Genomic DNA, 9,445 nt, shown 5'->3' with positions numbered 1-9,445 from the left:
CGGACTGACTGCCACCATTAAGTGGCTACTGGATCTGTTTATTACTGAACCGCTCCAGCCGGCCATACAGCCATATGACAACGACTGTGCCATGAAAGTTCTCTGTTTGGAGCACTTTGGCTCATTTTCAGTAGCAGAATTAAAAAAAACGTACACAACGTTGGCTGTCAGATGTTTGGATTGCTGTGGACATTGGTGGCTGAGCTGAAGGCTTAGAAATATAAAAGTACAGAAAATAGTTTTCCTACTTCTTCGTTTCGGGCGTTGACTCTGGCTGTCGATGGGGAACGGGGCCGCTGCAGTCGGCTGGGTCAGCGCTCTCTTTGTCTAAAACAGCTGGATCATCGAATCTCTTGATTTGCCAACACCAACCCATTTCACTGGAAGGGAAAAGGGCTGCTCAGCTCAGGGGGCTGGGGGCAGAGGGCGGGATGGTGGCCAGGACACAGGCACCCACCTGCCACTCCGACGTGATTCTCCACGAAGCGGATGTAGTTCTGGGCCTGTGGGGGGAGGTCCTCCCACTTCCTGGCGCCCGTGGTGTCCGCCTTCCACCCAGGCAGTGTTTCGTACTCGACCTGAACCTTCTGCAGTATCTCCTGGTTCGCTGGGGAGACAGAGGGTGGGGGTGACCCGTGTCCGGAAGATGCTGGTGCTCGGGTCGCCCATTCGGGGGCCTGCTTGCCGCAACTCAGCGGGGGGCAAGGCACGCGGCCCTGTTTGGTTTTGTCAGCGGTGGGGCGGGAGGAGTGGTTCTTGGACATTGGCTGTACCCCTCTAGACCAGGGGACACGTCCTCCCTCCCTGGATATGGATTTCCTAAGGGTTCTGTTAGCACGTTCACAGGTGACTCAGCCGAGGAATTCCATGGACCCCGTTTGGAAATTCTTTCTTTCTTTTTTTAAAGATTTTATTTATCCATATATATATAGAGAGAGGGAGAGAGCGAGTGTGCAAGGGGAGGGGCAGAGAAGAGAGAGAATCTCCAGCAGACTCTGCCCTGAGCACAGAGCCCAACGCAGGGCTCGATCTTGTAATGATCCCGAGATCATGACCCGAGCCCAAATTAAGAGTTGGATGCTTAACCGACTGAGTCCCGGAGGCGCCCCCTCCGCGAACCTGGAAATTCTGATCCCTGAAGCATGAAGGGATCCTGAAGGATCTCTGTGTCCTGTTCCCAGGGCAAGTCCAGCCAGAACTCCGTGACTCCTGGCACGTGGCTCACAGTAGATGCCAACCATCCCTTATTGATGGAAGGTGCCAGAACAAGCTGTCTACCGAGGGGTCCTCATTGCATGTTCCCCTGGGCCCTGGACCCCTGGGGTCACGCCATACCCCCGCTGTGCCCTCTCAAAGGTCAGGGGTCAGTAGGGCCAGGGGACACAGGCCGAGAGGACTGGGGGGTCTACACACGGGCTCAGAGGAGAGTGAGGCCAGCTCCCCCATGGCTGCAGGGAGGAAGCCGCTGGGGGGAGTGCGGTCAGAATGGGAACTGTGAGGTCCAAGAAAATCTGTGTACTTTCTAAAAAAAGGGTCGCATGGTAGCAGAAACCCCTTAGGTCTTAAATACCTGAAAACCGTGTTTTCTTAAGTAAAACAGTCATTACGTTCGCGCGGAGCTTCCAGCGTGCCCAGGAGGTGGGCCTTGGCAGTGCCGAAGTGTCCCCCAGGGTCTGGGGCTAGCGGGGGTTGGCTCCCACCTGTTCCCACAGTCTGCAGACCCTTCCCTTCTTCCCTTCCCATGCAGCAGACGTTAAAGCCTCCGCATCCCCGTACCTGGGAAATAGGGGATCCTCTTCCCGTTCAGCTTGTACGAGACGCCGACTTTCACCTCGTCCAGGGCATCCAGGATGTCCAGTTTCGTCAAGGCCAGCCTGTCCCCAGACCAGCAGATGGAGAGGCACTGGAGAAGCTGCCAGTGTGCTGGGCCTCCACCCTCGCTTCTCCCCTGCTATTTACAGTAGCCGGGAAATGCAGACGCGGTGGCCCCAGAAACATGCAGCGGGCTTGGGAGTGTGGCTGCTGCCTGGCCCAGGTCTCCTTATCTTGGGTGCCCCCATGTGACCCCGTTCTCACGGCCCCAGCCCTACTGACCCTCCAACAGGGCCACGTGGAGGGTCTCAGCCCTCCTTCGTGGCCAGTGGCCCCAGGGACACCCAGGGACTGCGTCGATCCACAGTTCTTCCTGGCACAGGCCCTGTTCCTTCCACAGTCCCTTTCCTTCCCCCCTCGTGTGTGGGGGGGGTCTCTCTGTGCTTCCTGTGCCCGTGGTGGCCATGCCACCCTGTCCTCTGCTTTGCTGCGGCCTCCGCACCTCAGCGCTCAGAGCGCAGCTCTTCGTCACCTAGTCCCAGTGTGGGGACGGTGTGTCCCTCCCACCGCCCAGCCCCACACCCAGCAGACCTAACGGAGATCTGCACACTCAGGTCCGGCCAAGCCAGGCCAGGTCCTGTGAAGAAGGTGTTGTGCCCCTGAGGACCACAGTGGAGGCCCTTGGTGCTGGGCTTACTCTCCCTGTCTAGACGCATGACTTTAACCTCCTGCAGGTGCCTGGACGCCCTCTGGCCCTCTGCAGTCGCCGTCCCCGCACGCACTCAGGAGCAGATGGCAGGCCGGCTCTGACGGCACCCACCATTGTGGCCCTGCTGAGCAGAAGGGGAGACTCTGACCTGCACCCCAACACAGCGAACATGCTGGAAAGGCTGCTTACGCGGTAAAGCCGTTGAGCATGTGAGCATATCTGAGGATCATCAGGTCCAACCAGCCACAGCGCCTCTTCCTGCCGGTGGTCACCCCCCACTCGTGGCCACGGCTCTGTAGCAGGTCTCCTATTTCCTGCGTGACAGCAGAGCAGGTGCCCCATGGCATGAAAGGGAGCTTGCGCCTGGCCGCTTCTGAGCTCCGCGTTCCTCTCTGCTGCCTCCCCCTCCCCTTCCCACGCTGGCCTCACACGCCCCTGCTCAGGACCAGAGCCCTGGGCCCTGGCTGCCAAGGGCACAAAGCTATGCGGAGAAAAGGCGGCAGCAGCATCCTGACGGGACCCCTGAGCCACACCGCCTGGTGCTGTGAGGGGCCGTGAGGCACTCCGCCTGCCTGCGGTGCTTCCCGGGAAAGCGGGGTCCACGGGAGCTTGTGTGTGGCGGGCTGTTGGAGCGCGCCGCCTCGCTGCACCTGTGGATACCTGCCTCTGCCCTTGCCCTGCGTGTCTCCGCACAGCCCACCACTGGGCGCCCAGCACGGCCTCTGCGTCCGCCCGCCGAGTCCCGCTGGGGCAGGGGACTCACATTGATCTGTTCGGTGGGGAAGGCGCCAATGCCCACGCGTGTGGTGTAGGCTTTCACCACGCCGTAGACCTCGCCTATGTTCTGTGGGGGGATGCCCAGGCCCGTGCACACGCCACCCACGGTGCAGTTGGATGACGTCACAAAGGGGTAGGTCCCTGCAAGACAGAGCCGGTCAGGGGCTGCCTGCCACCCCTGCAGACCACCTCGGCCCGGGACTCCGGCTTGGCAGAGGGCAGTGGGTGGTTCGGCCTCCTGCACATCCCCTCGGTGGGGTCTCCAGGGCCGGTGGTCCCAGGGACCATCCTGGGAAGTGACCCACGTGGGCACCGTGTGACAGACCTCTGTGGCCCATGTAGGAGTCTGGGGGTGGACAGAGGGAGAAGGTTGCTCCTGGCTTGGATGGTGGGGCCTCCCCTGCCTGTACCATGTGGCCTCAGTGCTGGTGTGGCCAGGGGGTTGGGACAGGACGGACAGAAGGCCCGTACGCATGGACACACTGGCTCTACCAAGCCTCGCTGGGAGCCCTGGCCGCACCTTTGGCCTCTCTCCCTTTCTGTCTAGGTCAGCTCTCTCACGTCCCCTCCCAGCTGAAGTAGGAAGATGAGGGGCGGCATGATCCTTGTCATGGGCAGGGCGGCAGTGTGGCCGAGGAAGGCAGCCTTGCCACATCCAGTCAGTGGCCAGCCTGGTCCCCAGCAGGCAGGGACGTGGGGTCATTGGGATCAGTCGGGCTGGGGACCTACCGAAGTCAATATCAAGGAGGGCTGCATTGGCGCCTTCCACGAGGATTTTTTTGGGGGTGCCGTGGAGCGCCTCATACATAAAATAGACGCCATCTCGGACCATGGGTCGGATGCGCTCAGCAAAGCCCTGTGGGGGAGACAGAGGAGGCTGCAGTGGGGCCCGTCCCCTTCTGACGGCCTGACGCTTCCAGCACATTCCTTTCCCAAAAGGGGCCTGCCCTGCAAACCTGTCCCGGGACCTGGAACGACCCTCAGCCCCGTCTTGTCTGTGAGGTTTGAACTAGCCTCCTCCTGCAGCCACGGGCTGAATGGTGGTTGTCCCTGCCTGGGGTTCAGCTGTTGGAGTCCTGACCCCCTGCATCTCAGAACGTGACTGTATTGGGAGACAGGCCTTCAAAGAGGGGATTAAATTGAGGTCCCTATGGTGGCCCCTAATCCAGTGTGACTGGCCTCTTCATTGGTCTGGCCCTGTCCTCATTCACAGCCCCCCAAGAGGGCTGGGAGGAGCCAGGAGCCCAGCCTTGGAAACTTCTGGAAGGGCTCTGTGCTCTCCTCATCCTGTCCCTGCCCCTGTGCTGCCCCTGTATGAGTCAGCAAGGCCATCTTTACCCGTTACCCCAAATAGGACAGGGACAGCCTCTTTCCCCAGCACGTCCTGGGAAATGTCCCCTGTGGGAAAGCTAGGGACACGGAGGTCTGTGGTCCCCAGGACAGCCAGCCACGCCATAGTCGTGCCTGGGACAGTGGCTCCCTGAGTGCTCCGTGGGCATCTGACAAGGCCCTCGTGCCTCCTGCTTCGGCGAGACCTGCTTACCACGCCCCCGCTGCGCCCCCCTCCCCCCTGCGCCCCCTGCAGCGCACCCACCGCACCACGCCACACCTCCCACCCTGCTGTGCCCCTGTCGCACCCCCCACCCCCACACGCCAGCACCGCTGCTCGACCTTGAGCCTTTTGAGTTGCCCTTCGACGTCCACTTCCAGGCTGGGGAACATGGACTGGTGCTGGCGGGCCAGATTCTTGAATCTGTGGGGGCGACAGTGACCGCGAACCCTCGGCCTGCCTGGGTGTCGGCGCCCTTGGCTCCAGCTACAGCCCCCCCTCAGGCTGTGGGTGGCTCAGGTACCTGGCAGAAAACTCATCGAAGTCCGACAGGAGGTCGCAGACGCGGAGGCCCGTGCGCGCAGCTTTGGAAGAGTAGGCGGGTCCGATCCCCTTCCTGGTGGTGCCGATACTGGAAGACAGGGCGCTGTGAGCTGGGGGCCTGTGTGGAGCCCGGACACTCAGGGTTCCGGGCCGGCACCCCGGCCTCTGTGTGCACCCCTATTACAAACAAGGGTCAAGCTGGGAGGGGCCCTCCCCAGCAGTCTGGGGAGCTGCGAGAGCCCACTGCCCACCCCCTCCGCTGGCTGGCTGTCAGGGATCCGGGGGCTGGGGCCCCCCCGCAAGTGGTTCTGGGCCAGGTGTAACCTTCCCGTCGTTCCACGCCTTGGCTCTGAGACATCCTGTCTGCATCGGACCCCAGCTTCCCTCTGGCCGGGCGCTGAGGATGCTGCTATCCACGTCTGCTGGCTGCTGCTCCAGGGGGCTGGGCGCGCTGGCCGTGCCCACCCTGTTACCCACTGCCTGCCACCGCCCCAGCCTCAGGCTCAGTAAATGGCCTGCTCAGCCGTGCCACCTGTCACACTTGTGTATGAGTGTGCGTGCAGAGTCTGAGTGTGCACACACGTGTGGGTGCGTGGGTGTGTGCACACGTGGCAAGTGAGCACATCCCTTGATGGGGCATGACGGCCGTGGCTTCACCCTGACCTGGCTTGGAGAACGAGTGCCCGGCACATTCTCATAAATATCTTTGGAGGACAAAGGAACGGCCGTGGATGCTAGTGGGGCAAGGGGTTGGGTGGCTCGTGCACGTGGTCAGGCTGGGCTGGGATGCCCGTGGTCGTGGTGGCTTCAAGGGACCCCTGTTCCCCTTTCGGCACACCCCAGAGCTCCCAGACTCAAAAGCCACCCAGACAAGAGAAGCCCCTGGAGATACTCACTTCTTCCCCTCCTGGGCCTGCCGTTGCACTTCCTGCAGCCCGTCGACCGCCTGGTGAAAGTCAAACACTGCGCGGCCAGGTGAGTGCCCCCAAGCGAGAGACAGACGTGGGGTTATGGGGCTCCCCTGCCCACGGCCGGGCTGCCCGGGATAGGTGGTCCAATTTAAAAGAGGACATACTAGAATCTGCCTCTGCCCAGCACAGACTCACATGTGACTGTGAGTCCCTTTGGGCCTCGGTTTTCCCATCTGCCAATGGGGACCGTGATTCTGACCCACTGCCCACTTTGAAGTTCTTGGAGAAGACCTCATGGAGCTATGTGGGCTCAGCATGCCGGGGAGGAGGGCCACTGTGGGGTGGCTGTTCCCATGGCAGGTGGGTGGTACCAGCCCTGCACCCAGCCCGGGTATGCTTACCAAGGTGGGCGCGGTCGGAGATGACGAGCCTCTTCTCCCAGTCCTTCAGACCTGCGGTCACGCGGTAGGCGGTCAGCCGTCGGGGGCAAGGTGGCCGAGGCTGGGCAGCTGGCCCAGCTCCCACCCAGGGCAAGAGTCCACAAAGGTCACGTGGGATGTGTCCTCCCCTCATGGCCTCTCTCTCTGCTAAGGGCCCAGAATTTCACCCCCAGGGGCCACCCCCACCTCTCCCTGCAGGGCCTCTGTCCTGGTTCTTCCTGGTGCTCATGCCTGGGGTCAGGTTCCGGTTGGCTCTTCTCGCTCCTGTCCTCAACTCGAGCCCTGAGGCTGAGGCCTGCTTCCTCCTTGGACCCCATCAACGTCTCAGGGATGCCACCTCTAGACGACCTTCACAGGGGGCAGCTTGCCCAGACACCCTGGCCGGTGGCCTCGGTCGCTGCCTGCCTTCTGCCTCCAGGAGCCCCCAGGAACCACATTCTTCCTGTAGGTGTGGTCGGCCCAGTGGTCCCCAATCCTGGCCGGACATCTAGGTGTCCTGGGGGGCCTCATCAAATGCTAGGTCCCAGGGCCCCTTCCAGATTTCCTGAGTGTGACCCTCCAGGTGCCGCCCATCCCCAGTGTCATGAAAGCTCCTCATAAACACTGAGGCCCACAGCCAGACTTGGGGGGCCTTGGGCTGCCCCTCTCTCTGCATCCTGAGGGCAGACCTGGCTTTCTGCACAGGCTGAGCCAGCAGGAGGCAGGTGGGGGCCTGCCAATCTGGGGAAAATGACCGCCCCCCACTACCCCCAGGAGCCCACACGGGGGGCGCTGGCCACCACACTGCTAGGACTTTCCTGGGCCAGGGTGCGCGTGCGGGGCCTCGGACCTACCTTTCTTCTCATTCTTTTCTGCTTCTTCGAACAAGCCGGGTAAGTGGACAACCACCCCGTTGCCTGTAACACACCACAGGGGACTGGGTCGCATAGTGGACACGGCGACTTATGTCGAAGGGAATTCTGACACCTGCTGCAAGATGGGTGGGCCTTGAGGACACTATGCTGAGTGACACAGGTGAGTCACCAAGGGACACACACCCGTGTGGGTCCCCTCATAGGAGGTGCCTAGGGAGCCAGATGCACAGGGACGGCAGGGGCGGCGCCAGGGCTGGGGAGGGGGACCGGGTTAGTGCTGAATGGGGACAGAGTGTCAGGTTGGGGAGATGGAAATTTCTGGAGACGGACAGTGGCGGTGGGCGTGTGACAGCGTGAACGTGCTGCGTGCCCCTGAGCTCCATGCCTAGAAACGGCTGAGGTGGTGAATTTATGTTGTGTGTATTCATGACGGTAGAAGAAAGGTCCGAACCAAACGAAAGCACCAGGAGGCATTTGCAGAGCCCGAGAGCAGACGAGTGCTTGAGGAGACTGGCAGAGGGGACTTCGTGGGATGAGGACAAGGCTCTCAAGCTGAACTGTGTTGGATTTCGTGGCCTGTAAATTATATCCCAATAAAGCTGGTGTAGTTTATTTGGCATGAAAATGGCATGAAAATGGGAAAGCAGGAGAAATGTAGTCCCCAACCCGAGCAGGGCCTCTGGGGAGCCGTGCCTTCCCTTTCCATGTAAAACTGAACTGCGATCCACAGCGGCAGAGGCTGAGGCCCAGAGAAGGAAGTTGACTTGCCCCAGGTCACACAGCATGTTGTGTGGGGTCCAGGCTGAAGCAAAACGCTAGACCGAAGGTGGCGGGCCTGGGCCACCTGCTGTCTTTCCAGGAGGAGCCCCCCGGCCCCGGTCCCCACCAGGGCTGTCGGTGGCACAGGCTCGGCCAAGGGAGACAGGACGTGGGTCCAGATGGGAGTGGCTCAGACCGTGCAAGCCACACCGAGTACAAAAGGTCACCTAAATACCAGCGTGTCCTGAAATGACCACGTGGCAGGGCCCCGGGAATGTCGCAAGCCGCGGAGCAGCTGTGTGAGTTCTGGCACGTTTGCCCCCGGCTGAGCACGCTGCCTGCTGGGACCCAGCTGATCCCCGTGAAGCTCCCGGGGGACCACCCAGCCCGGGCTCTGGCTGCTGGCCCCGACTCACCCCAGCTCCTCAGATACCGGCCGGAGACCTCTCACCAAGCAGGGTCTCCTTGGCCTCGTTTACCGCCAAGCGGGGCCCAGGGCCCAGCGGATGAGGCTGGGCCTGGAGAAGGCTGCAGCAGAGCCCCAGCCTGGGCCCCCACCCAGGGTGAACTGGGGGTGGTCACCACGCCGTCCTCGCCCACTGAGCGGCCTGAGTCCGTCCTCCTGTGCAGCCTGACCGCACACAGCCCCTCAGCCGACATGACCCTCCCTTTGCCGGGCCCTGTGCGCTCACTGGGCCCACACCCGCGGCTGTAGCCACGCTTCTCAGCCGGAGGGGGGGCAGGTAAGTCAGAGGGTGGTCTTGCTAAGTCGAGGCAGGAGCCGGAGGAATTGTCCCGGCCGCTGCGGGAGGGCATCAGGCGGCCTGGCCGGGCGGCTCTGCTAGCTGCTCTGGGCAAGGGAGGCTCAGGCTAAGAGCCGAGGGCAGGACAGGCGGTCAGGCCTGGAGGCCAGGAGGGAGGGAGGGACGGGGAGACAGAGGAGAGACAGAGACAGAGCAAGAGACCTCACAGTCCTAGAGTCCAGGGCAGGGGTGCTGTGGGGAGGGGGAGGCAGGGGAGCCTGCAGGCTGGGCCTCCATCCATGCAGCAGGAGTCTGGCCCCTGCTCGAGCGCGCACACACACACACACACACACTTGTCTGCACACCTGCACATACCCATGCACACAGCACGCTTGCTCAAGTACCACAGCCACACACGCTCACTCGCACACGTGCAAACAGGCTCGCACACGCGGCTCCGTGGGGCCTCCCGCCCTCTCTCCCTCTGGCCCAGGCTGGCGGCTCCCAGGACAGGCCCATGGGCCAGCCCAGCTCTCCTGCCACGGCCAGCCCCACATGCGGGAGGCC

The 9,445-nt window shown here is 62.2% G+C and overlaps 1 protein-coding gene and 1 long non-coding RNA gene across 4 annotated transcripts in view; one reads left to right on the top strand and one right to left on the bottom strand.

Annotated features, from left to right (window-relative positions):
• Positions 1-9,445, bottom strand: part of ADSS1 (adenylosuccinate synthase 1) — a 17,924-nt gene continuing 8,479 nt past the window's right edge. Inside the window, exons 3-13 of one of the 3 annotated variants that reach the window (XM_034642739.1) lie at positions 7,356-7,418; positions 6,465-6,534; positions 6,068-6,187; positions 5,152-5,259; positions 4,970-5,051; positions 4,028-4,154; positions 3,285-3,439; positions 2,711-2,835; positions 1,777-1,874; positions 458-607; positions 1-380 (exon numbers count right to left, since the gene is read on the bottom strand). In XM_034642739.1, coding sequence (XP_034498630.1) covers positions 328-380; positions 458-607; positions 1,777-1,874; positions 2,711-2,835; positions 3,285-3,439; positions 4,028-4,154; positions 4,970-5,051; positions 5,152-5,259; positions 6,068-6,187; positions 6,465-6,534; positions 7,356-7,418 — 1,151 coding nt within the window. In that variant the 3' untranslated portion in view covers positions 1-327. The remainder of the gene's footprint in view (positions 381-457; positions 608-1,776; positions 1,875-2,710; positions 2,836-3,284; positions 3,440-4,027; positions 4,155-4,969; positions 5,052-5,151; positions 5,260-6,067; positions 6,188-6,464; positions 6,535-7,355; positions 7,419-9,445) is intronic. The other 2 variants (XM_034642737.1, XM_034642738.1) reach the window with 2 other exon arrangements.
• Positions 6,728-7,950, top strand: LOC117796022. The gene is made up of 3 exons (XR_004620328.1): positions 6,728-6,966; positions 7,435-7,536; positions 7,813-7,950. It is a non-coding gene; the product is annotated as an uncharacterized LOC117796022 (long non-coding RNA).

Source organism: Ailuropoda melanoleuca, chromosome 14 (genome assembly GCF_002007445.2).
Source record: "Ailuropoda melanoleuca isolate Jingjing chromosome 14, ASM200744v2, whole genome shotgun sequence".
Lineage (NCBI taxonomy): Eukaryota > Metazoa > Chordata > Mammalia > Carnivora > Ursidae > Ailuropoda > Ailuropoda melanoleuca.
This window is presented reverse-complemented; position numbering and strand designations above follow the sequence as displayed.